Source organism: Phocoena phocoena, chromosome 8 (genome assembly GCF_963924675.1).
Source record: "Phocoena phocoena chromosome 8, mPhoPho1.1, whole genome shotgun sequence".
Classification (NCBI taxonomy): domain Eukaryota; kingdom Metazoa; phylum Chordata; class Mammalia; order Artiodactyla; family Phocoenidae; genus Phocoena; species Phocoena phocoena.
Genome location: NC_089226.1, coordinates 60,379,388 through 60,405,951, shown reverse-complemented (window position 1 = coordinate 60,405,951; position 26,564 = coordinate 60,379,388). Strand labels below are relative to the sequence as shown.

General features: G+C 45.4%; 1 protein-coding gene across 1 annotated transcript in view; it reads left to right on the top strand.

Moving 5' to 3' along the window:
• Positions 1-23,260, top strand: part of RNF121 (ring finger protein 121) — an 81,616-nt gene extending 58,356 nt beyond the window's left edge. The window contains exons 4-9 of the mRNA XM_065882026.1: positions 2,257-2,411; positions 5,497-5,604; positions 8,390-8,510; positions 20,426-20,559; positions 21,226-21,327; positions 22,903-23,260. Coding sequence (XP_065738098.1) covers positions 2,257-2,411; positions 5,497-5,604; positions 8,390-8,510; positions 20,426-20,559; positions 21,226-21,327; positions 22,903-23,023 — 741 coding nt within the window. The 3' untranslated portion in view covers positions 23,024-23,260. The remainder of the gene's footprint in view (positions 1-2,256; positions 2,412-5,496; positions 5,605-8,389; positions 8,511-20,425; positions 20,560-21,225; positions 21,328-22,902) is intronic.
• Positions 23,261-26,564: the final 3,304 nt, after the last annotated feature.

Sequence of the window (26,564 nt, the reverse complement as noted above, 5' to 3'; positions counted from 1 at the left end):
GAGTCAACTGCAGGTTGTTGTACAGTGGAATTGGTACTGAGGCTACATTGTTCGCTGACCAGTGGGCACACAGCGCTGGAAGCTCTAAAGCAAAGTGGCTGCTTACCATTTTCTTCCACTGTCTCTCTCTTTTTTTTTAATATGTAAAATAACACTAAAAAACTAACGCTTTTTCTTGCCACAGAGCAGTCTATGAGAGAGTAGTAGCTACAGACAGCTTAACACTAAAAAGATGCTTTAAGCTGCACTATCCAGTGTTGTAACCACCAGTCCCATGTGACAGCTGAACACTGGAAATGTGACTGGTCTCTTTTGAAATATACTGTAAATATAAAATAAACATCGGATTTTAAAGCCCTAGTACAAAAAAAAAGTAAAATATTTCATAGATAGTTTTATATTGACTACATCTTGAAACGGTAATATTTTAGATATATTGGGTTAAATAAAATATATTATTAAAATTAAGATCATCTGTTTCTTTTTACTTTTTTTTAACATAGGTACTAGAAAACTTATTTATTTTTTTATAGTGGCTTTACCAGTTTATATTCCCACCAACAGTGTAGTAGGGTTCCCTTTTCTCCACACCCTCTCCATCATTTATTTCTTTTTTAACTTTATTTATTTTTATACAGCAGGTTCTTACTAGTTATCTATTTTATACATATTAGTGTATATATGTCAATCTCCCAATTCATCCCACCACGACTCCCCGCCTCCTCCCTGCTTTCCCCCTAGAAAACTTAAACTTACATATGAGACTCACATTATATTTGGACTGGGCAGCCTAGCCTAGAAATCCCCAAGAGTAAATAGTTTCTCAAAAGTTTTCTCTTCTGGGGGCTTCCCTGGTGGCGCAGTGGTTGAGAGTCCGCCTGCTGATGCAGGGGACGTGGGTTCGTGCCCCGGTCCAGGAAGATCCCACATGCCGCGGAGCGGCTGGGCCCCCGTGAGCCATGGCCACTGAGCCTGCGCGTCCGGAGCCTGTGCTCCGCGACGGGAGAGGCCACAACAGTGAGAGGCCTACGTACCAAAAAAAAAAAAAAAAAAAAAAGTTTTCTCTTCTGTGGAACTTTAGGAAACTAGCTAATATTTTCCTCTCTATAGCCACTCCCCCTTTTTTAAAAAAAAATTCTTTCATTTCATTTAATGATACCAAGAAGAAAGCCTCTATTAAGTGCTAATTATCTGTTTTTACACCTGCTATTCACCTGAGAGGAGTGACATCTAGTAAAAATTGGGTGGTTGCGGGAGGGAGTTAGGAGACTTTGGGGAGCAGAAGACTCGTGATTAGTCCAAACTTCTGACTTAGAATTGTTTTATACATTTGGAACTCTGTAGCTAACAAGTCTGAGGTAAAGATATGAAGGAGGGAAAGTAAAATAGATGCTCTTTAAAACAAATGTGCTTCCCTCTTAGGGTTCTAGTCTTGCTTTCCCCTCATTTATCTAAATTCACCGAGGATCTGTCATGGGCCAGACAGTTTCCTAGCACAGAGGAATCAGATGAGTGTGGCCTTGTCACTGCTCTCAAGGAGGTTACAGTAAGCTAGAGAACGAATTCGAATCCAGTCTCATACTCTAGGTAAGCACTGTAATGATGGTAGAAAAGAAAATGCGTTTGGAGCAATAGGAAGTCATGATTTATTCTGCCTAGAAGGGAGACTGAAGGTTTTGTGTGTCTTGGATGTGATACCCTCAGGCCAAAAGACAGATGGGAAGGATATTTTGCCCTGAGGGGAACAACCTGACTACAGGCATGGGGAATGGTAGGAGGTGGTCCTTGAAATAGTAGTTTGGGGCTCCATTGTGGGGGATTTGACTGCCTGTCTAAGGATGTTGGGTCTAAGGATGTTGAATCTTATCCTGTAGACTGGGGACCCTTAGAGGGTTCTAAGCAGGGGGATGACATACTTCAAGACTGTGTGCTCCTGGGAAGGATAGATTGGAGGGGGAGACACTGAATGCAAGGAGACTTAACAAAGAGGTCATAGTCAGCCAGGTAAGGGGTAGCAAGGGCTCAAATGTAAAGGAAAGAATATGTACAATAAACAGTCGGGTGGGGGGGGTAAAAGGTTGGTGTCAAGCACGGTCCCAGATTTCTAACTTGGGTCACTAGGATGTGCCTTTATCCAAAATTGGAAATGTAGGAGAGGATCAGGCTAAAATGGAACACACAAGATGTGCTCTGGATTTGCAGATAGAGCTGCAGAGGGAGCTGGCTAGAGCTGAAGTGCTTGTGTTTGTGTTTCAGATGGTGACCCTCTTTCAGATGTGGGTTGTTCCCCTCTATTTCACAGTGAAGCTGCACTGGTGGAGGTTCCTAGTGATCTGGATCTTGTTCTCTGCCGTCACAGCCTTTGTCACCTTCCGAGCCACCCGAAAACCACTAGTACAGACAACCCCAAGGTGAGAATTTAGGAGTGGGTAGTGGGAAGGAGCTAGGCTTCCTGAACTAACGGGTTGGGATGCACGGGAGGCAAGTGGGTTAGACTGAAAAAATTAGTTTTTGTCTGCCAAGATTACTTGGCACAAAGCCCCACCAAAACGAGCTGATTGGGAGACCTCCTGCCCCATTCACAGAATAAAAACCTCCAAGTCTTTCCCTATAGCTTACCTTACAGTTTACATCAAGGTCCGTTTATATTAAAAGCTAACAAAATAAGTAAGCAAATCCTGGTCATTGTGGTCTCATTATAACTGTCATTTTCTTCTGTAACCTCTTCTCTGATCTCTAAATTAGATTTTCTGTCACATTCTCTCCTAGTGCCCTGTAGTTTTCCTTCATAAAACTTATCATAGTTTATAACTAAATATTATTTTGAGTGTCTGTCTCCCCCACTAAACTAACTATGAGATCAGGAACCACGTCCATTTTGTTTGTCACTGTATATCCAGGCCCTACCACGGGGTCTGGCTCGTAGCCTATTGTCTGAATTTTTGTTGAATGAATGAATCTCAGCAAATTTACAATTTTCCAGCAAACAATACTTCCTTCTTTGGTCACAAAGCAGCCCCTGCCTGTATACATCTTTTTTCTTTTTTAATTAATTAATTAATTTATTTATTTATTTATTTTTGGCTACATTGTGTCTTCGCTGCTGCGCGCGGGCTTTCTCTAGTTGCGGCGAGTGGGGGCTACTCTTCGTTGCGGTGCATGGGTTTCTCATTGCGGTGGCTTCTCTTTTTGCGGAACATGGGCTCTAGGCACCCGGGCTTCAGTAGTTGTGGCGCGTGGGCTCTAGAGCGCACACTCAGTAGTTGTGGCGCGCGGGCTTAGTTGCTCAGCGGCATGTGGGATCTTCCCGGACCAGGGCTGAAACGCATGTCCCCTGCATTGGCAGGCAGATGCTTAACCACTGCGCCACCAGGGAAGTCCCCTGTATAATTCTTTGTATTTCCAAATGCATTTCTCATTTGATCCTCCCAACCAGCTTGTGAGGTCATTTAATATCTATACTTGACAGAAAAAAAAAGAGATTTTCTCATTTATTCATTCACTCATTCAACAAGCACCTGCTATGTGTCAGGCCCTGTGCTGAGCACTGGGGATACAGAGCTGGAAAAGACATGGTCCCTGTCCTCAAGGAGTACTTGGTTTAATGGAGGAAATGGACAAGAAAGCAGCTGTTTTAGTGCAGTTGGTAAGTACTGTGAGACACGTGTGTACAGGTTCAGGAGATCCTAAGAGAAGAACCGGCCAGCCTCAAGAGTTGTGACTATCCGATCCAGTTTTCCAAGTTGCAACTTGTTCTTTTTCCCATGCCTCTTATGTTCCACTTTACTACAAGCCTTTCTTTGGCTTTCTGAGTTTCATTCTACAAAGTAAAATTTATCTGCAAGGTGAGGTCAGTGATCTAGAAGCCCCTCTCTGGCTGTGGTAGTTTACATTAAAAGCCAGTATAGAATATACAGACTCTGGAGCCAGATGGATATGGATTGGAAACCCCAGCCCTGCCAGTTGTTAATTATATGACCCCTATGACTGCACGTTTCTCAGCCTTGAATTCTTTATCCCTAAAAATGTGATAATAATTGCTACCTCTGATAATAATTGCTACCTCATATAGGGTAAGAAAAAGTATAATAAAGCATGTTAAGAGTCATCGAGTAACATTTTCAACATCTAGCTAAGATGACTGAAAATGTGTCTATAACATGGGAGGTTTTTGATAACAGTAACAACTAGCATTTGATAGTGCTTTACAATTACAAAGTACTTTCATAAACACCCACTTATTTCATAAACACCCATTTATTCATGCAGCACTTATTGGGCATGTATTATATACACCAGGAAATTATATACACTATGTACAATCCAGTGAGAAAGGTGGCAGGGGGTTCCTGTTTTAGAAATAAGTAAACTTGTCTCAGGTTGATATGACTTATCTGGGGTTACCCAGCTACTAAACCTCACTTAATCCAGGTTCCACCTAAAATGCCACATCCTTTCCACTGTGTCTCAGTCCCATCTGATCAGTACAAACCCTGGATAATGGAGCTCTCTGTGGTCTTTGAGGGCAGACACTGCAAGGTGTTCGGGTCCCTCCGCCAGCCTGAGAAGCCATCGCCCCTTGTTTAGCCACAGCAGGGAGGCCCAGGCAGGGACCTTGAGCATTCTCCCTGAGGCCCAGCAGGGTTGGCAGTAACCTACTCAGCTCTCAGGAGCCAGGCAGATTGCTAAGTTACTCCTTAGCTCTCCTCACAGGTAGAACAGTGGCTCCTGATATCAGGGACCTACCTCCATAACATTTAAAAGGTTCTGGTGCATTCTGGGAACCATCTTTCCTCTCTGATCCTAGTTGCAGTCAATCAACCAGATTCCACACTGCTTTTCATTGGATCCTAGGGAGCATGGCTCCTCCTTCAGGAGAATCACACAGCCCCATTCTACCGCACCCCGCCCCCATCACGCACACACATCCAATTCAAGGGTATTCGTTGAGTGCCTCCTTCCTTATCCCTTCTCCTTCAGGAAAAAAAATAAATTCAGAAGCAAACTCATTAGATATATTTCATTTTGTTATTATCCTATGGGTAGGAGTGAAGCAGTATTCACATTAACCATGCCCAGTTACAAAAGCCTGTAGCTAATTCTACCTTCTCTTCATCTTCCCTTGAATCCTCTTTCCTGATAAGAATACCTGTTTCTTTCTGAGCACAGCTGTAGTTACTAATTTTCACTTCCTCATCCAACTAACCTGAATTTGAGATGACATACTTATCTGAGGTCAGCTGTGTACTTTCTTTGTTTGAGGTTGAAACTTCTCTTTTCTTCCCTTGGTCTGAGACCAGGAAAATACAAAGCACTAGCTCCCTGGTATGTGGAGGTGTTTCTGCAATTGAGGGAGTGACCAGCCTTGCTCAATAAAAGTCCTAAGCAAAGAGCCTGATGTCCCCATTGATGTGAGAGTAAGGGATTCTGGTGATCCAGAGGCTCTTAGGCCAGTCTTTCTGTGTCAGCTTTACTAATTTTTTCTCCTTTCTCCAGGTTGGTTTATAAGTGGTTCCTGCTGATCTATAAAATCAGCTATGCCACTGGCATCATTGGCTACATGGCTGTCATGTTTACCCTCTTTGGTCTTAACTTGTTATTCAAGTGAGTACCCTTTGCTTTTGTTTTTGCTAGTGTCTGGGCAGGAGGGACTGGTGAGATGTACCTTTGTTCCTGGGACAGGTCCTGAGTATGAACAAGGGGAACATGGCACCTAGGATAGGAGACTTGGCTTTGGAGCATGGGAGGATGGGTGGGCCTTCCATGATTTGTGCTGGCAAAGAGAAAGGAATGTCTGGATAATACAGAGTTAGAGTCTCAAATCATTGGTTGTACTTTCCAAGAATTTACATTTTAGTGGGAAAGTATAATAACAAAAGTAAGCATAATAATGATTATAGCCAGTTACTCATAACTCCATCACCCCAACAGAACCATTTTCCTTTTCCATGTGTGTATTGTTTACTGTAACATCCACTCCACCTGAGTGGTCTTATGTTCAAGGAGAGTAGGAGTTGGCAAACTACATCCTGTGGGCCAAGTTGGCTTACCTTCTGCTTTTATAAAATAAAAATATTTTACTGGAACACTCATATTCATTTGTTTACACATTGTCTATGGCTGTTTTTGCAGTAAAACAGCAGAGTTGGATAATCGTGGCAGAGACTATATGGGCCACAAAACCTAAAATACTTACAATCTGGACCTTTACAGAAAAAGTTTGCCGACCCTGGACTAGACAGTTGAACTCATGGGACACAGCTGGCCACACCTGGCAACAGATCCACCTAGAAAGATACAAGACAGGAAATAGCAGGGCAGCGTCTGCAGGAGTCCTCACAATAGTCCCAGGGCTGAGATATGAGGGAGTGAGACCACACAGATGAGTGTGGGAGCCAGCCAGGCCCAGAAGACCTACTTCTCCAAGGAACACATCAGGTTTAAAATTCTCCCGGTCCAGATGCAGTGTTCTAATCGCAGGTCAGGTTTAATATATAAGCATTGCTACTTTGTGACACAGCTGACGTTCCACCTTTAAGAGATTTCTCAGGAAACAGAGTTAACCTGTGGACTTTTAAGTCCTGCTCCATTGTTGGTCACGTAGGTTGTTTTTTCAGTGCAGCGCTGTCACAGATAACATTGCAGAGTTGCTTCCTAAGGGTACATGACCAGGAGTGGAATTCTGGCTGTTGCTTCATATTGTCATAAGCTTTCCAAAAGGTCTGTATCAGCATACAGGTTTCCTCCACCCCCAGTTAAGGCAGAAGCCAAGTAATCCTGGACTCTGGGACTGGAGGGTACAGTGAGTAAGCAGGGCAGAAAAGGGTAGAAATGTGGTATCCACAGCTGTAGGTTGTGGATTGGAACAATGCATTGAAGCTAGAGATTTAGGATTCAAATTTCAATTCATGACCACTGGCCTCTTCCCCAAACCAGGTATACTGTAGGCAGGAATCTCTGAAACTGAAAGGAATAAGTCCTACTTTATATAATGAGAGGACACCCATGGAATTCTTTCTTCCAGGGGTAGTACAGGCTGAAAGAATAAACAGGCTCCACAAATATTTACAGGAATTTATCAGTGTAGAGTCAACACATCTCATCAAAGAAAACCAAGGTACTTCCAGATATCTTCCTAACCTGGATGGTTAAAAAAAGTAAAAACCAAGATTCTCTATTATATTTTAAAGGTATTTATTCTAGAATTACAGTTTCTTTTTTACTTTGATAAACTGTATAAGGAGGAAAACATAATTGAGAATCTTGTCCATTTTTATGCTACTAATCAGGTTAATTGGTGTAAGATCATGACGTCTAGTTAGTAGGTTAAATGTTATAAGATTGGTGGGCAAATTCAACTTTCTAAGCTAAATGTAATTTACAACTTTAAGTGAACACGTACAATTCTTGGTACAAATGTTTTAACAAAGGTAGTTTTCTATAATAAACATTTAAAGACTCAAGTTTGCAAACTGTTGGTCCCTGGAATTACTAAAACAAACTTCCTAATATTATAGGCCTATTGTCCTTAGTAAGGAGACTTACCAAAATTTAACTTCGATGACATGATACAGAATATGTATAGATGCAAGTTAAAATTTTATGGTAACTGGTATGTGTATATTTACTAACTTTATCTTTGTTTTCTAAAGATGTGGTTGGCAAACTTCTTTATAAAGGGCCAAATAATAAATATTTTAGGCTTTGTGGGACAAAAGGCAAACTCTAGGATGGTATATAGGTACTTATATAATGAGAGAAAACTCCTCCCTTGCTCCACCCTGTTTGCCTGGGTGGCCTGTCTCAGATGGTGGACGTACTTTGTGCCCACTTGCCATCATATGAAACATTCTTAGAAGGAGGGGCCTGATGGAGGTGGGTGACCCCTGGGATCATTTTCACTCTGCTCCAGTGACACCCAGATCCTGCTGTGCCCTTCCCTCCTTTTGAAGGGCTCAGCTATTTCAACTTGGGCAACTGGCTGGAGGTGAGGCAATTCAATAGTGAGTTGCTAACTTCCGGTCTGAAAATTCCACTGCTTAGTGTGTAGCAGTTGCCAGTAGTGGAGTCCCCAACATATAGGTGCCAACTAGGGAGCTGCAAGCATGGTCTTCAGTCAGAGGAGGCAGGCACTGGAAACAGAGTGGGGAAGTGAGCAGAAAGGGATACCCTGGCTTGGTCTTCACAGCTCCCAGTCCTAGGCTGTTCAGGTGGTACCCACAGGTCATATACAGACAGGCAACAGGCTGGATTTGGTTTTAGTTTGCCAACACTTGCTCCAGCTATTAAAGCTTCCAGCTTTAGACGCTGCCATTTGTGTCCCAGAGTAGTAATCCAAAGTAGTTGCATCTCAGGGCAGGCCTTACAGGCCATGCTGTTTCCCTTACAGGATCAAACCAGAAGATGCCATGGACTTTGGCATTTCTCTCCTCTTCTATGGCCTCTACTATGGTGTTCTTGAGCGGGACTTTGCAGAAATGTGTGCAGACTACATGGCATCTACCATAGGGGTGAGTTCACTTGGGCTCTTTAATACTGCCTCCTGCCACCTCCAAAGAGTTCAGGATAGCATCACTTGTTTGATGGAAGAGATAAGCCATACAAAATCCTTCAGGATGTGAGTGGTATGTATGGAGGTTCCTTCCTTAAAATTTGGAAAACCGATCTCAGATGTACCCTGGAATTTTTAACTCTAAGCTATTATAAGAATCACTTTACCCCACAGGAAGTTAAGAGTCACTCAACAGATACTTATTTAATGCCTCTGTCTAGTGACAGAGATGGGTATTAAAGTAATAAAAACACAAATAAATTATATATGATACTTTATGATATTATATTATTAAAATTATAACTTTAATAAATATTATGAAGGGGAGGTTCATGATACTATGAACAAATATAGTCATGTCATTTGACCTAGTCTTGGGGCTCAAAGATGGCTTCCCTGAAGATGTAACTATTGAGCTGACCTGAACAATGAGTAGAGTTAACCAGATGAAGTGAAAAGTGAAATGTATACCAGGTAGAGGAAATAGCATGTGTAAGAGGCCTGTAGTGGGAGAAAGGGTGAGCATTTTAAGCAACAAGGCTCATGTGGTTGTAGGGCTGAATTATAGTGGAGGTGTATGGAGGAATAATCAAAGGCTAGGCTAGAAAAAGCCGTAGAGGCCAAATGAAAGATAGTGATTTTTATACTAAAAATACTAGGGGGCTAAGATAGAAAATGACGACATCAGATTTGCACTTTGAAAAGATCATTCTGGCTGCTTGGATAGAGAACAGATTGGAGAGGGGTCCACAGATCAGAGTGACCCACTTAGTCTTTAAGAGACAATTGCAGTAGTCTGGGCAAGATGAAGGTAGCTTGGATTAGGGTAGAGATGGTGAAAAGTGAGAGAAATGGACTATTGGAGAGGTATTCTGGAGGTAAGGTTGACAGGACTTGGATATAGATTGGTTCTGGAGACTGAAGGAAAAAACATGAAGGAAAGAAAGGTAGGTATCAAAGCTGACATTTCTAACTCAAGCAACTCCTTGGATCCTTCACTGAGATAGGAAATGCTGCAAGAGGACCAAGTGGAGACCATGCAGAGATTCTTCAAGCTTAAAATATAGGTAAAGTAACAGCCAGTGTAAGAAACCCAACTCAATATCCTTATATCTTTTTTTTCAAAATGTCTGTTGTTTTGCTGTTTGTAAAAGTAATACATTCTTTTTGTAATTGTGTGAACAACACAGAAGTGCTTCCCATCTGAGTATCATCCTATTAGACCCAGCCATAAAAGGGAATATTTCCAAGTTTAATAGACATTTCTCCAGTTCTGTGCTGAAATAAGTGTGGTTCTGTCTGATGAGTGGTGACTGAAAGGCATTCAGAAGTTCTTGCTACTTCTGAGGTAGCAAGAGGTTTGGCAGGTTGGAGAGAAACCCTAGGAGAATGTCAGGGAAGCAGGTTCTTTTGGAGCATCCAGATACCAGTCCTAGCTTTTAGGCAGCAGATATCAGTGGAGACCAGTTGAGAAGTACATGAAAGCTTGGCACTGACTTCATATGAGGCACCTCAGGAACTCTTGCTGAGTCTGAGGCAGTTTTGCAGGTGGGGGCCTATTGGCTGTGCGAATTTGTATGTCACTGCTACTGTGATCTCATTCATGCCACGGGCTGGTAGGCTTAGGGCAATTCACATTAAGCAGGAGACTCAGCTATTATTCTTGGGGAACATTAATCAAGTACAGTTTTAGGTCTAGGACTTTGTTTCTCAGTATCCTGGGACTATTTTTATTTTTCCTGTAATGGATCAAATTGAAAACAGTGTATTGGGTCACTTTATAGACAGCCTATTAGATTCTTTTCTGAACAGCTGTCTTATGTTTTAGCAATATTTCACTGTCTCATCTATTTGTGTAGACTTCAGCTCTTCCTTTAACCAGTTCACTCCCCGAAGAGATTTCCACACCCTAGATTGTCTAATTAGTAACTTCGCTTTCAACAGCAGAGATTGTCTAATTACTAACTTCACTTTCAACAACAGCTGTTCACTGAGACTGCTTCTGTGGCACAGCCAGCTTTTCAGAGAATCCCTCTAGTGATTTCTTTTTCTTCTCGTTCTGTTTTTACAGGACCAATTCTCTGATTTTCCCAGGTTGTTACCAACTTTATCTCAAGGTTATTATCAGCTGCCAGTTTAAGCATAGCCTTTATTCCCTCAGGTGGGGGTCCCTAATAACCAATCTACAGAATCCCTTTCCTGAGCTCAGAATTGATCCACAAGTTAGCTTCTCCTCTGGGAGATAGAATTATTAAATTGGCCTCCCTAAGATGCAGTTTGAGCTGGGCCACTTTCCGTGCTCTTGGGAAGAATTATTGGGTGCTGCAGTGATTATAAGTGATAATCCCTCATAAGATAATTCCCTAATAATGATAAATTCCAGCTTCACCAAGAGACCTGGTGGGAGAATTTCTCGTTAGGGTGGAGAGTGCCTCAAACACTAGCTCCTGACCCCTCATACTCTCCTTCCTTTTATGGGATCTCACTAGATACCCCCACCACTCCACAATAACAGTCTGTCCCAAGGATAAACCCACATACCTCCCTGTACCTCTTAGCACAGAATCAAACAGTCACGTCGGACTTTATTAAAGGGTTGAGGATGAATAACAGGAAAATAAACTGTGAGTATTTGAATGAGGTTGATCTGAGTTATCAGGCTGCCTGCTTTCCAGGGTTTTCAGACCCTGCCTCATCTAACTCTCAGCCTACCTCTGTATACTGGGTGTCATCTTAACACCCACCGCCTAGAATCCACATCTGGACAATACAGTCCTCCAGATGCCTAGACCTAAAGCCTGTGTTCCTGACAAAAATGATGCTGCCCCTCCCCTATACCACAGGGTATCTTACATGAGGATCTACCTCTTCCCTAGGTAATTGACATTGAGAATGGCTTTCCTTTTCAGAGGAGCCACTCTATCCAACTGTCTCTTTCAGAGGAGTCATTCTGAAAACTATCCAGCAGAATGTGACCTTGCTGATCCTGACTATAGACAAGCAGTTTGCTGTTTCCCCAGGTTCCTGTCTTGGGGGTTCATAGGAAGACTAGGATAGCTTGTGATAGTACTGGGTGAGTCACCAGGAGTTAACGCATTTGTTGTTTTCCAATACTCTTAGCAAATATTGCTGAGACTTAGAGACAGGCCTTCTGCTAGGGCTCAGGATGCCAAGAGATTAGACCAGGCAGGAATATGGGAGAAGAGACTCCAACATGGGATAAAGGGATAGATTGCACCACCTTGGAGTGCTTTCCAACCCTGAGAAATCCAAGACTGTTATTTCTGCCCATGTCTTTGGTCAAGTGGGCCTTGGTCTGCTCAGGAACACCTGGGCCCCTGAGCCACAACAACCTGAATTTAAAGAATATTGCTGGCCTTGAAGCCAAAATCTGATCAGTGCTTTGGGGAGGGCAATTTGAGGAAGCCAGGAGACTCCAGCTTTCCACGCATTCATTGGCCGACTCATTATTTATTCAAGCAACAGTTATTTATCAACCATCTACAATGTACAGAGTGTGACTGAGTGTAGCCCTTACTAGCACCACTGCCCACTTTCAGTAGCAGCCCTAGTTGTTTTTTTTTTTAATTGTGGTAAAATACACGTAACATACCATCTTAACCATTCTAAAGTGTACAGTTTAGTAGCATTAATACATTTACATTGTTCTTCAACTGTCACCATGGTCCATCCATAGAACTCTTCATTTTGCAAAAGTGAAGCTTCATACCCATTAAACAATAATTCCCCAATCCCCACTCTCCCCAGCCCCTGGCAACAATCATTCTTTCTGTCTCTATGAATTTGACCACTCTAGGTGCCTCATATAAGTGGACTCATATACAGTATTTGTCTTTTGTGACTGGCTTATTTCGCTTAGCATAATGTCTTCAGGGTTTACCTATGTGTCATGTGTCAGAATTTCCTTCCTTTTTAAGGCTAAGTAATATTCCATTGTGTGTATATACCACATTTTCAGTCCTGGTTATTTTTTGTAGTCTTTTGTATGTTCTGTGGTCACAGCTTCTATCCCAGAGAGTCAAAGTAGATTTTGGAGCTGTTACCAGGTCAGAAACTAGGTCTGATTCATCTCTTGGTCTACCTCTGGGAGTAGTTTGACCTAAAAAGATCTGTAATTAATTAATTTCACAATTCCTAGAAATAAAACCATGATGTTTTATAATTGTATTAACAAGCATTCTCAATTCCTTTTACACCATTCTGCACTACTCTTTTTAGAGTAGAATAGCTCTTTGTTTTGCCTCACTTGGAGAAATTTTTAACTGTTTTGTTGAGTCAGGTCGATTCAAGGGAATCATGGATGGTGTCTGTGTTCTCCAGCTGGTTACTGTGAGGTCATAAGCTTGTGACGGCCAGACAGTCTAGTTTCCATTCACACCCAAAAATCATGTTGGGGTGGGGTGGAGGTGGGGGAGTGGGGGAGTGGGGGATTGTGAAATAAGCTTATTTCTGGGGCTTCCTCCTCCGCGAGAGTGATTGGGCAGGCAGGGTAGTAACACATTGTTTATGCTGCATTGGGCCAGGTGTCCTGCCTCACATTTTCTATCTCCTGAGCAAATTGCTGTGCCCCAGATTTACTGCTTCCTGGATCCTCAGCAGCCCCAGATAATGTGAGGACAGGACTATCTGCTCATTCACCTGACTTGAAGTAGTAGAAAGAGCCAGGAGGTTAGAATCAGACAGACCTGGTTTCAAATTCTCCTCCACTTTTAATTATCTGTATACGCTTGAGCAAGTTGCTTTACCTCTCTGATCTTGTTTTCTTAGCTGTAATAATATTGCCAGCCTTATAGAATTGTGGTAAGGAACAAACGGGTTAATGTCAAGCACTTTGCAGAGTAGCTTGGCCCATGGTAAACACTCACATCATGATCATGATCATGATGATGATAGCTACCATTTATTAAGTACCTACTATACAGTCCTGCTGTGCTGTACGACCATGTATTTTATGTCTGTAATCACCTGGAGCACAGGGTCCTTATAGAATTTGTCTTTGTATCTTCATCATGCTCAACACACAAAGCAAGACATAAGACAGATCATCAACCATGAGTAATTGCCAGTTCTCTCTTAACGCCATCTATTGTCTGAAGCCATCTTAGATCACTCTGTGATATGGAATCTCCTCCACTATAATCCTGGAAATGGGTATTTTATTCAGTTTTTCAACAGGTATTTCTGAAATCATCTACTTGAACTGACTGGGAGCCAGGTCAGCCCTGCCACCAGCCCTCTCTGGCCTCGAGTGAGGCTTTCCTCCTTGGGCATTAGTCTCCTTACTAGTCGAGGGGGTGGCCCAGAAGAGCCCACTAGGCTTTCATGGCACACATTTCCTGTGATGGTCAGTGGTGTGAATTAGAACTCATACATCCTGAGCGCCTACTACATGCGAGCTCCTGTGCTGGGGTCTTGTGTGTTTTCTCAGTGTGTCTTCCTAATACCATGTGAGGCCGGGAGTAGTGTTCCTGTCCTACAAAGGAGAAATCTGACTCTTTTCATCTGAAGAGCTTACTCTCCCACTTTGAGTAACCTGTTTCAAACCTTCTGTACTCTCAAACCTCTCACATCCCTTCCTTCTGTCCCTTCATTCTCTGCAGATGACCTCACCTCCTGTTTACCTGAGCAACTAGAAACCAAACAGGAATCCCCACAATTCCTGACACCGTATCTACAGATCTGCTCCTGTTTGCATCCATCTTCTCCTTCCCTCCAGTAACAGTGGAATAAGTGTCCTTTCTCCCATCAGAGGCCAGCCCTACCTGTGCTCTGGATTCCACACCTCCTGCCTGCTCAGGGACCCGATATGCTGTTGACTTCCTTTCTCTCCCATGACTTCACCTTCTCCCTCTACTGGGCTCTTTCCATTAACGTTCTAAGTGTTCTTTTTCAAAAATGTCCTCTTTTTGACCCACTGTCACTTCTAGCTACTGAGCCATTTCCTGTCACTCACTGTTAAACTTGTAGAAAGTTCCTGTTTCCTTTTTTATCACCTTTCACTTATCCTTGGCCCATTCTAACTGGCCTCTGCTCATGCCCTTCTGAAGTGACTCTTACTCAGGTCACCGGTGACTCTGTGTCACTCATTCTGGTGGATTGATTCTGATCTCAGCAGTCATCAGCACAGTTGACTCAGCACTGCTTCCTTCTTAAAAAGGTTTTCCCCCCCTTGGATTTTGTGACATTACACTGTCCTGGTTTTCTTTCTGTCTCTCTGGTATTTTCTGTCTCCTCTGTTAACTTTCCATCCCCTTAAATGTTATTGTTCCTCCGAGCTCAAGGCTAAACCATCTTCTTTGCTCTTCGCCTAGGTATTTCCCTTTTCTTCTTCCACGGCTTCCAGATCTCTAATCCAAAACTCTCTTCTGAACTCCAGACCTTTACTGTTCAGCTGCCTCTGGTATCAACAGTCTGTCCACTTCTCTCAATTTTTACTGCCATCAAATTAGCCCAAGACATCACCTTAGCACAGGCCTCCATACAGCATTTAAAGAATTGTAACTGTCTCTTAGCTGGTCTCTCTGAATCCATTTTGGCCTCATCTCCAATCCATTTTTCACACAGAAGACAGAGTGCTATTTTTTTTTTTTTTTTTTTTCCTGGTACGCGGGCTTCTCACTGTTGTGGCCTCTCCCATTGCAGAGCACAGGCTCCGGACGCACAGGCTCAGCGGCCATGGCTCACGGGCCCAGCCGCTCTGCAGCATGTGGGATCTTCCCAGACCGGGGCACGAACCCGTGTCCCCTGCATAGGCAGGCGGACCCCCAACCACTGCACCACCAGGGAAGCCCCAGAGTGCTCTTTTAAAATATGAGTCTGATCATGTTACTCCGTACTTAAATAAAGCCTTTAGATGACTTCTCATTTCAAGTCCAAGATCCTCCATGTAGCCATAAGGGCATTAGGTTCCTTTCAGTTTCTCAAGTGCACCAGGTCCTTCCTGCTCCAGGCCCTCCTCTTGTCACTTCTGCCTCTCTTCATCTTACTAACTCCCACCTATCCTTTAAAATGCCACTCCCTTGATGACCTAGGTTTAGTTAAACCCCTTCATTGCAGTGTTCTTTGATAGCCCTTTTAATGCCTTTTAAATAATTCTTATTTTAGCCTTTTAAATAATTAGTTCTCATATAAATTAAAAAAATTTTTTTTGAGGTATAGTTGACTTACAATGTTGTGTTAATTTCTTCTGTACAGCAAAATGACTCAGTTTTTTCATATTCTTTTCCACTATGGTTTGTCACAGGAAATTGAATACAGTTCCCCGTGCTATACGTAGGACCTTGTTGTTTATCCTTGTTGTTTATCCATCCTTTATATAATATTTTGCCTCTGCTAATCCCAAACTCCCGTTCCTTCCTTCCTCTATCCCCCCTACCCCTTGGCAACCACAAGTTTGTTCTCTATACCTGTGAGTCTGTTTTTGTTTCATAGATACATTGATTTGTGTTGCATTTTAGATTGTACATATAAGTGATACCACATGGTGTTTGTCTTTCTCTTTCTGACTTATTTGCTTAGTATGATAATCTCTGGATCCATCCATGTTGCTGCAAGTGGCATTATTTCATTCTTTTTGATGGCCGAGTAATATTCAACTGTATACATATGTACCACATCTTCTTTGTCCATTCATTGGTTGATAGACATTTAGGTTGTTTCCATGTCTTGGCTGTTGTAAATAGTGCTGCTGTGGACATAAAGGATGCATGTTTCTTTTCAAATTATAGTTTTGTCTGGATATATGCCCAGGGGTGGGATTGCTGGATCATGTGGCAACTCTATTTTTAGGTTTTTTTTTTTAGTGTTTTTTTTTTTTTTGCGGTACGTGGGCCTCTCACTGCTGTGGCCTCTCCCATTGCGGAGCACAGGCCCCGGGTGCGCAGGCTCAGCGGCCATGGCTCGCTGGCCCAGCCGCTCCGCGGCATGTGGGATCCTTCCAGATCGGGGCATGATCCCACGTCCCATGCATCGGCAGGCGGACTCTCGACCACTGCGCCACCAGGGAAGCCCAATACTTATTTATTTAATGTCAGTCCCCCCTAGCTCTAGGTTTCATGAGGACAGAGGCCAGGTCTGTGTTTTTCCAGCATTCTAGCCCAGGGACCCAGTCCAGTGGCTGGTACTTAGTAGATGCCCAATATATTCTGATGGAAGGAAAGAAGAATTTGGGTGGCTTGCTCAAGGTCATCAAGATAGTAAGTGACAGAGGATGGAAATGTGGTGCGTCTAATCCTGACAAATTATGTGGCCCCTTGAGCCCTTTCCACACTGAGGCATCAGGCTCTTGAGGTTAAACTGAAATCTGCCTCCCTGTACTTTACCCTACTCAGCCTCAGTGCCTCCTGATACAGTCTCTGTGGGTTCTGCAAACCGCAGGGTTGCTGGGCCCTTCCTGACTTGACAGGCTTACCTGATAACTTTGTTGAAAATTTGTGGGATTTGACCCTGCCGGCCTGTTGCCACATTAGCTTGTGGGGAGAACTCCAGAAGCTAGGGGCCTAATAGACATTTTCCTGGGCATCCCTCCTACTCTCATTACCTCATCTAAGTTCTCTTGCATCCTGTATCCCTTGCCCCAGTGTCTTGGGGCAGAACTCAGGGATGATTTGACGTAAAGCTCTTCCTCAGAGCTCTCACCCATCTCCTGAGTTGAGGCGTTCCCACTTATTTCACTGCCAACGCTGTGGGCCAGAGTGAGTGGCCATGTTCCTGTGCTGCATGATTGTGCAGGGACTCAGTGCCAGAGCTGGACCCAGACTTCTTGGCCTATTTTCTCTCTGTTCAGTTCATGTGCCTAGAAATTCTAAGCCAGACATATTTCAGAGCCATAAGCCTCTTGAGCGCTGGAGAAGTGTTTCTCAGAGGTCCCCTCAACACTAACATTCAGATTCCAGCTTTGGAGAGTTGCAGTTAGTGGGCTTCTACAGGTTTGGCTCTGCCCTAACTCTTGCTTATCCTTTTGCACTCTCGATAAACATATCAGAACCTTTTGAATTACTGGCCCTCAGTGAGCTAAGTAGCTGATCTTTCTGCAGCATTCAGCAGATGTTAATGGACGTCTTGGGTAGAACTTGGGTTAGGAGTCAGAGGGGCTGGGTTCTCGTCACAGCTAGTTTCTTTGCTTTCTGGGCTTTGGTTTCCCCAGGGACGGGGCTGCTCTGGTGTTCTGTGATAGTAACGAGTTCACCTTGAGCCACTTCAGACAGTTTTGTAAGATGGTGAGGTAGGGGTGAAGGCAGGAAGCTCTCTATTCATGGATTCTTGGGGTGGTGTGGCTCTACCTTCTACGCTTGAGGACTCTTGGGAGTCAAGAGAGCCCATTTCTTATAAGGGCAGCTTGGAGTCAGAGATGCCTCCATGTTGAGCAGAGGTTCTGGCAGGTGTAGCTGTGTCTGATCTGGCTGTCACCATCCTCCTTACTCCCTATCCCAGCACCTGTATGCCCACCCCTCCTCCACTGCTATCCCTCACCCAGCTTCAGGGCTGTGGCTTTTTCAGAAGGCAGTTGCTTGGAAATAAAAAACAGAGCAAACCCAAGTTAAGAAAATACAAAAAGGCTAAGTATAATCTATTTCCCTTATAGGTACAGATAAAATTGTAATAATAAATGTAGAATCCTGTCTAAAAATTCATTTTACAGTTTTGCAAGATGTGAAGTTCTGGAGATTAGCTGCACAGCAATGTGAATATACTTATTAACATTACCGAACTGTATATTTTAAAATAGTTAAAATGGTAAATTCTGTGTTACGTGTGTTTTACCATAATTTTTAGGACAGTGCAAAGAAAAAAAAACAATAGGTCTTAGACTATATCAACAAATAAAATTCAAGTCTTTTCTCCTTGGGGTGAAGGGGAAATGCTCTGTAGCTATTTAACAATAATAAACCACAAGGAAAGTATGCAAAATTTGGAATTTCTTTTTGGAGCATGGAATTGGTTATCCATTGTGATTAACCATGGTAATACATAATCTTATAAAGTATGAGCATACCTCGTTTTATTATGCTTTCCTTTATTGCGCTTCGCAGATAATTGTGTTTGTTTTGTTTTGTTTACAAATTGAGGGTTTGTGACAGCCCTGCATCAAGCAAGTCTATCAGCACCATTTTCCAACAGCATTTGCTCACTTTGTGTCTTTGTGTCACATTTTGGTGATTCTTACAATATTTCGAACTTTTTCATTATTATTATATTCGTTATGGTGACCTGTGATCTTTGATGTTATTATTGTAATTGGTTTTTTAGACATAATGCTGTTGCACACTTAACAGACTACAGTAAGTATAAACATAACGTTTACATACACCGGGAAACCAAAAAATCTACGTGACTTGCTTTATTGTGGTGTTCTGGAACCGAGCCCTCAATATCTCTGAGGTTTGCTTGTAATATATGTTCATTAAGGAAAATTTGAGTACAGAAAAATAGGCAAAAGAAAAAAAAATCACCTATAATCCTACTACCAAGACATCACTGGTGTGAATATTCTCATACATTTCCTTCTGATCTCTTGATAGATTTGGATTGTCTTTACATATATATGTACCAATAATACTGTGCCTCCAATTTTGTACCCTGCTTTTGACACTCAATGTTATATCTCAAGCTTCAGTTAACCCACCACCTCTCTAGTCCCTTGAGTATAATTTATTGAGGCATTCTTCTGTTGTTGGTCATTTATGGTTATTTCCACTTCTTCTCTTGTTTTTGTTTTTTTACTATTTTTTAAATAAAATATATGTAATATAAAATTCACCATTTTAGCCATCCTTAAGTGTACTGTCTACTTCCAGAATTTTTCATCACTCCAAACAGCGACTGTGCCCATTAAGCAGTAACTCCCCATTTCCTCCTCCCACCGCTGGTTACCTCTAATCTATTTTCTGTCTATGAATTTGCCTTTTGTAGATATTTTATATAAATGGAATAATATACAATGTTTATCCTTTTGTGTCTGACTTATTTTACTTAGTGTAATATTTTCAAGGTGCCTGCATGTTGTAACATGTATCAGAACTTCATTATTCTTATGACTGAATAACATTTCATTGGAGGGATAGACCCCATTTTGTTTATCCATGCTTCTGTTTCCGGACACTTGGGTTGTTTACACCTTTTGGCTATTTGTGAATAATGCTGCTATGAGCATTGGTATACAAGTGTGTGGTTAGTCTCTGTTTTTATTCTTTAGAAGTATGTACCTAAGAATGGAATTGCTGTGTCATATGGTAATTCCACATTTAACTTTAAGAGGGATTGCCAAACTCTTTGCTTCTTTAATTATAAATAACACTTAAATGAGTATCTGTATGCATGAAGCTTTTTTGATATTTTTACTCCTTTAAACTCCTTAAGGTGAAATTAATGGGTTAAATGGTGTGACAGTTTGAGACATCATGCCAAATGCTGTCCAAAAGGGTTGAACCTCTTTTGCTTCTGCCACAAGTGTCTGAGAATGCCCTTGTCACCAAACCAGCATTGCACCAGATGTTTCACTGTTTTGAATCTTGGAGAAGAGATGTTGTCCATCTCTGATGGAACCATAATCTGGCTGCACAGTGGCTTCACTGACGTAGTTCCCAATCACCATCTCTGAGCCCTTCTTTTTCCCATTCTCCTTGTCCCTGATGCTGACTCTCCCAGTCTTCAGGTCCTATCAGATCTGACTTCCTTTCACCCATCTGCCCAGCAAAGATGAGGGCGATCTGGTGTATGAGATATTCTCTAGCTCTGGGGACTCCCCCTACCATGTCACCTCCTCTACAGAAGACCTAAGGCCTCTGTGGTACCTTCCCACTTTGGCTGATTCTCACGTCTTTTCTGTCTTTTCCTCCTGCTCTTCTCTCCCAGTTCTACAGTGAGTCGGGCATGCCCACCAAACACCTCTCGGACAGTGTGTGTGCCGTGTGTGGGCAGCAGATCTTTGTGGATGTCAGTGAAGAGGGCATCATCGAGAACACGTATAGGCTGTCTTGCAATCATGTGTATCCTGCCTAGAGCTCCTGGGCCACGTCTCTCTTGCCACGTGCACACTCCAGTCAGGGAGGGAAGGGTGTGGTCATGACCCTGGGCGTGCTGTCCAGACCTTTGAGGCCCTGGGCGTGCTGTCCAGACCTTTGAGGGTAGGGGAGTCACAAGAAGCAGACATTTGGGTGATGTCCTCTGCTAGGGAAGCCAACCCCCAGGAGTAGAAACGGCTGCCTCCTTTGCTCCTTCTCACAGACGGGAGCCACTCTTACATGTAGCCTGGCTGGATCAGAAAGGAGCCGGCAGCTGCACTAGCTGCCCTGAGACTGGGTCAGTCACAGGGGAGGAACACCCTCTAACTGGCGCCCTCAGTTTCAGAATCAAATCTGCCTGAATAGCACTTGTGACATTTACCACGTCCTTACTCAGCTCCCATTCTGTACCATGTGTTATCTCCGTTTTGCCCCATAACAGCCCTGTAAGGCAGAGTTCATTATCCTCACTTCACATATGACGAAGCAGGGTCAGAGAGAAGGGACTTGCCCAAGATTATACAACTGATAAGAGGTGAAGCCAGGATTTGAACCCTCCTCCAGAGCTAGGGCCTGGGCACCTTGAAGACCAGCATGGGGTTGGAGTGCCATCCTGGCTGCCCACCATTTCCCTTGACCAGTGGTGCTCAGATTCCACGAGTTCTGTATCCGCGGCTGGTGCATTGTGGGAAAGAAGCAGACGTGTCCCTACTGCAAGGAGAAGGTAGACCTCAAGAGGATGTTCAGCAACCCGTATCCTTTGTATGGGTTCTTTTTGGGAGTGGGCAGTGGTAAGAAAGTACTGGCCTGCATCCGGGTGGGTGTTGGGGCCCTCCGTCCTGCCCCCAGCCTGGCTGCTGCCGCCCACCAGTCCATGCAGCTTGTGGTCTCGGGAAGTGGGTGGGATGTGGGGCAGGACCAGCAGCTCAGCTTCTCCTCTTGGTTCAGGATTCCTCAAGGGTAAATCGGTGGTGATAGCAGCTACCATTTACTGCTTGCTTACTATGTGCCTGGCACTGTGCTAAGTGCTTTACTCGTATTAGCTCACTTGATTCTCTAGAGCTTTATGACCTGGGTAATATTATCCTCGTTTTACCAGTGAAACAGTTTAAAGATTGAATAATTTGTTCAAGGTGATATAACTAATGGGTTGTGCCTTACCTGTGACAGGCAGGGCTGGAGACCAGCTCTGTGCCTGTGCAGGACCTGCAAGGTACAGGGAAGGCGGGGACCCCTGTCCCCATCCACCTGAACACAGGACCTGTGCTCCTCTGAGCTGCCCCTCCCTACCTGACCAGCCCTCCCCACTTTGCCTTCAGCCTCCGCTTCCTCCCTGCAGCCTGTATGTCGGAAAGTACCCAGCCACTTCTTTGGCCACCCCCGCCCCCCCCCGCCTTTCCCCTGGGACCCAGGGACTTCTCCCAGCTGCCCTTCCTCTCTGTGCCAGGGTTCCCTGTCCCCTGGACACTAGCTGGGCCGTGCGGGGCCACTGTGTTCCCCTTTAAGGTTCCTTGCTTGGTTCTTCCAGGGTCTAGTTCAGGAACAGTTTAGTAACTCCATGGTCAAGCTGAGGGTTGGGGCTTCCCTTAGTTCTCAGGACTGGGCCCGGCTGTGCTTTCTGATGCCTTCAGAGGGATTCCCCATAGTCTCATGAGGTTCAACCTGTGCTTTCCCCGGAGCTGGTTTCCCAGGCTCCCTCTCCATGTCTTGCCCGGCAGTTAGCTGTAAAGTGAAAGGAAGGGACTTATCTCCAGGGGCCGCTTGGCCTCAGTAGGGCCTGGTGCTCAGTGCCCTTGGGTGGGGATTCCTTAGAGCCTTTGCCTGGGGTTATCCCCTATGACCAGCCTCTTGCTCTGCCCCCTCATGCCTCTGTCCCGAGACTCAATTCCTTCCTTGACCTAGAAAACCTCTCATTTTGGACAATCCAAGAACCTTTGGGTTACCTTATCCCACTCCCTGCCTCCCTGATGCCATCATCACCCATAATCTACAGCAGTCTCGGGCACACTGGCGGTCCAATCTTAGAAGGTTATGCGGAGCCCTGTCTGTATGTTGGTCATGGAGAGCTTAGTTTCACCCCTCCACCCTCTCCCGCATCTGTCCGATCTTCTGCACTGGTCCTCTCTGCCCTCCTGCCCCCATTCTCTGGGTTTAGCCCTGCATTCCAACATATAGGGGCTGGGTGGGGCTTTCTAGAAAGCAGCTTCCTTTCTCTGTAGGCCCATTTCTGTGGAGCATCTGGAAAGTGTAGGTAGACCCTCTCACCCATCCCCTAGACCAACCTTAGCAACTCGAACACGTAACCTCTTTTCTTTGACGCAGTGACAGCTGGGAGAGGCCTCATGTCATGTACGGGCAACTGCTGGACTGGCTTCGATACTTGGTAGCCTGGCAGCCTGTCATCATTGGCCTGGTGCAAGGCATCAACTATATCCTGGGCCTGGAATAGTCAGGAAGAAGAGCATCCACCCACCATGGACCTCAGGGCACTCTCCTCCTTGCCCTCCAAGACCTCCTGGGTGGGAAAGACTCAAAGGGGCACTCGGGCCACTCAGGACCCCTCCGGCTGTGTCCGGGCTGGGGAGGGATATGATGGAGAGCCAGCAGGTGGGGCTGTCAGCAGTGGGGGGATTTTTAAAAGAAAACTATTTTGATGAATATATTTAAAAACCTTTTTTATTGTGGAGCATAGGAATTGCCCCAATTCCTCCAGGCCTCAGCCTCTCTGCTTGAGCAGGGCAGGAGCAGAGCCACAACATTTTTGGTGTAAAGGAGCCATCTCTTCTCTGGCTGAGAGCCCCAGCCCACCTCCCCTTCCTTCCGTATGTGGGGCTTGAGCCTGGTACACTCAGTGTGGAAGAGCCAGGGAGCTCCGGCCAGTGCCACTGATGAGCACTGAGGGGTGAGGTGTCCTCCGTCCTCCCTGGCTAAGGCCACAGTTGGGCGTTGTCTGGCTCCGTCTTCCCTGTTGGGGGCCGTAGGCTGGTGGAGACAAGTGGGACCTTGTCATAACTTTTGCAGCAAGGGAAGCTCTAGGACCTCGGAATTCACGGGGGATTTGTGTGGGGGTGACCAGAGCTGTAGCAACTTGGGAACCTCCCACTAAGTGGGGCTGTACTCAGCCAAGAACAAAGACCATCTATACATAGTTGGGCCACAGGGGTTACTGCTGGCAGCGGTGATTGAGGGCCGCTTGTGCAAGCTGATCCTCTGCCCAGAAGTGGTGACATGTGCTGAAGGCCACTGCCACATCACTTCCTTCCCTGAAAGCCGGAGAGCGTGTGTGTGTGTGTGTGTGTGCGTGGTAGAAGAACTATGACAGATGTGAGACTTCTTCCTGTGGTCAGACATTGTTCCCTTGAAGCTGCCAGGGGATTCCCAGCCCAAGGAATATCCTCATGTCAGCCTTGTCATCCATGAGTCCTGCCTGGGCCTGGCAACACAAGTGGTGAGGTGGGTGGGAAGAGGGTCAGGCCCAGGTAAGTATGGGCTCTGAAAAGGGGTTCCAGGTAGGCCCCAGCTCTGGTCCTAGGAATTTTGAAGGAAATGGGAGGGCAAACGTGGTCCTTCCGTGCTGGGTTCCTAGGGAATATGGCCCTTCAAGTGCAGTAAGAACCAAGCAGGATCTTGTCATCCATTCTGAATAAAGCTCCGTGAGCTGGGTTGGAAAGCTGAACATCCATCTTGCTTTTCTTCTTCCCACCTCTTTCCCTGCAGTCCCCATGGGTGCCTGGCCCTTGCTGCCTCTTGCTCTTCCCATTTGAGAGCCGGGGCCTGGGGATGGTTGGCCCTGCCCAACACCCCTGAGCAAGGTGGAATGCCGGGCTTTCGTCCTGTAGCAGAAGGTGCCCTGCGCCATCGCTGGGGGACTGTCCTCACCACCTGAGGTCAGTGCCCTGCCACCACCACCCCTCTCGCGGATCACTCTCAACTTTGGCTTCTCTTACCCAGCCGTGGCTTCTGAGGTCTGCATGCCAGTGGGCTCATCCTCAGAGAGTGGAATGGCGACAGGGAGCATCACTTTTGTCCCCCGTACCCCTGCATCAGGCTCATGTGAGAACCGAGGCCAGGCTGTCCAAGGTTGTCTTTTCATACTTCAACAGTCCTGAGTCCCATGACCTCCCAGCAGCCCGACTCTGACCTTGGTTACACTCACAGGTAGAGTCCTGCCTCCTCTCCCTCGCATCCCCACCCACTTCCCCAAAGGACTGTGTCTCTGAAGTCCTGGGCAGCTTTGCCTCCTGACCTAACTGCTGGAGACACTGGTGTTCCTAGGGAGGAGTTTCTCTGCATCTAACAGCACAGAAGCTCCTGGGGCAGGCGGTGGGGGAGGAACTGAGAAGATGAAAATGTCAGCTAGAGCCCTGGAGAAGAGGAGTTGACTTTTAGTCTCCACGTCTAATTGGGAATGAGTCGGGTTTTTATACATACACACGCACACGCATACGACACGCACACAAAACCCTTGGGATTGCAGCAGTGTTCGGACACGTCTTCCAAACCTAATTCCACCTCCTGGCCTCCCTGGCTCTGTCCCCAGCATCCCATCCTCCTGATCCCAGACACTTGGATCTGGTCCTTCACAGTTGCTCGAGCCAGTGCTGGGTACGTGCCCTCTTACCCTGGGAAGCACCCTCTCCTCCTCTTAGGTCCAGTGCTCCAGCTTGTGTTCCAAGTGCTCGGCTTGTCTGAGAGGTTCCTGCCCACAAGGCCTGGAGGTGCTCTCAGTGTAGCTCCCATGGTGTGGCTCACGTGGGGCCAGACGCAGCTGAGCTGAGCTGTGGAGCTCCAAAAACGGGGGGTTCCGGAAAGGAGGGTTTTTCAGGGCTTCCTGTGAACCAGGTAGGGGGAATCTAGACTTCCTGGTGAACTTAGATCTGTAGCTCTGGCCAAGGGGCTGGGAGGACAGAAGTGAGAAGGATTCATGGGAGTGATGGGTGGTCATTGGGTTGCTGGTTGGAGGGAGGTGGGGAGCCTGAGAAAGGCCAGAATGTGGATGGGCTGGTGTGACATGGAGTCTGAAATGGTCAGAGTGATCCAGCTTGGGGTCTCCAGTGACTAGGAGAGTTGTCCCTTTGAATATGGTGTGGCTGTGAAGGAAGAAGCAGGAGGCCTGTTCACGTAGAAGAGCAAAGGTGGACACCGAAGTCCTGACCGTTGGCTGGGATGGAGGAATTCATGTGTGAGAGACTCTTTCATTGGTTCATGCCCTGTGTGCCCCTGGGAGGGTGGGCCTGAGGAAGGTTAAAGACCCCAGGCTGATACCATCTGGAAAGCAGGGGGCCTGGGAGTTAGCAAGAAGGTTCCTGGCCAGTTCCTGGCCACTGTGAACTCCGGCTCAGGAAGAGGCGCAGTGTGCAGGAACCTTAAGGACTGGGGTCAGACTGCTGTCATGTATGTGTGCCTTCTCTTGGTAGCCAGAGCCTGCTCTAGATTCCCTGGTTAAATAAAAGTGAAAGTGAAATAGAAGGGAGAGGTCAGTGCTTTCGCAGAAGGATTTCACTATATTCTGCCCTTCCCAGAACCAGCTCTGGCAGTGGAGAGAACTTTACCTCCCTTTGTGACTAGGTAAGTCCCTGGTCCTCTTTGGGCCTCAGTTTCCATGCCTGTAATGAAGGGGTTAGATTGGACTAGTAACCAGTATAATGTTGATGGCAGTAAGAGCTAGGGTGGGGATCCCCTGGCTTTGTTTTTAGGGGCTGGAAGAGCTCTAGCCTATGCCCGATGCTAGTCCTCCAGGAGTTGTCACAGGTGGACAGGACAGAGTAAATAGCAGTGCCTGACAGCCCACTGAAAAATTAGAGGTAGGGAGGGGCTGTGGAGTCCACAGGAAGAAGGCCACACGTATGCCTGGGATCTAAGCAAGCCACTCAGAAGACGTGGGAGAAGCAGTTTTTCACCATCTCCTCCCCCGCCTCCCCCAGAGAGGAGGAAGTTGTCACAGATATATAGATCCAGGCGTGCCAGCTCCTGACACACGCATCACGACC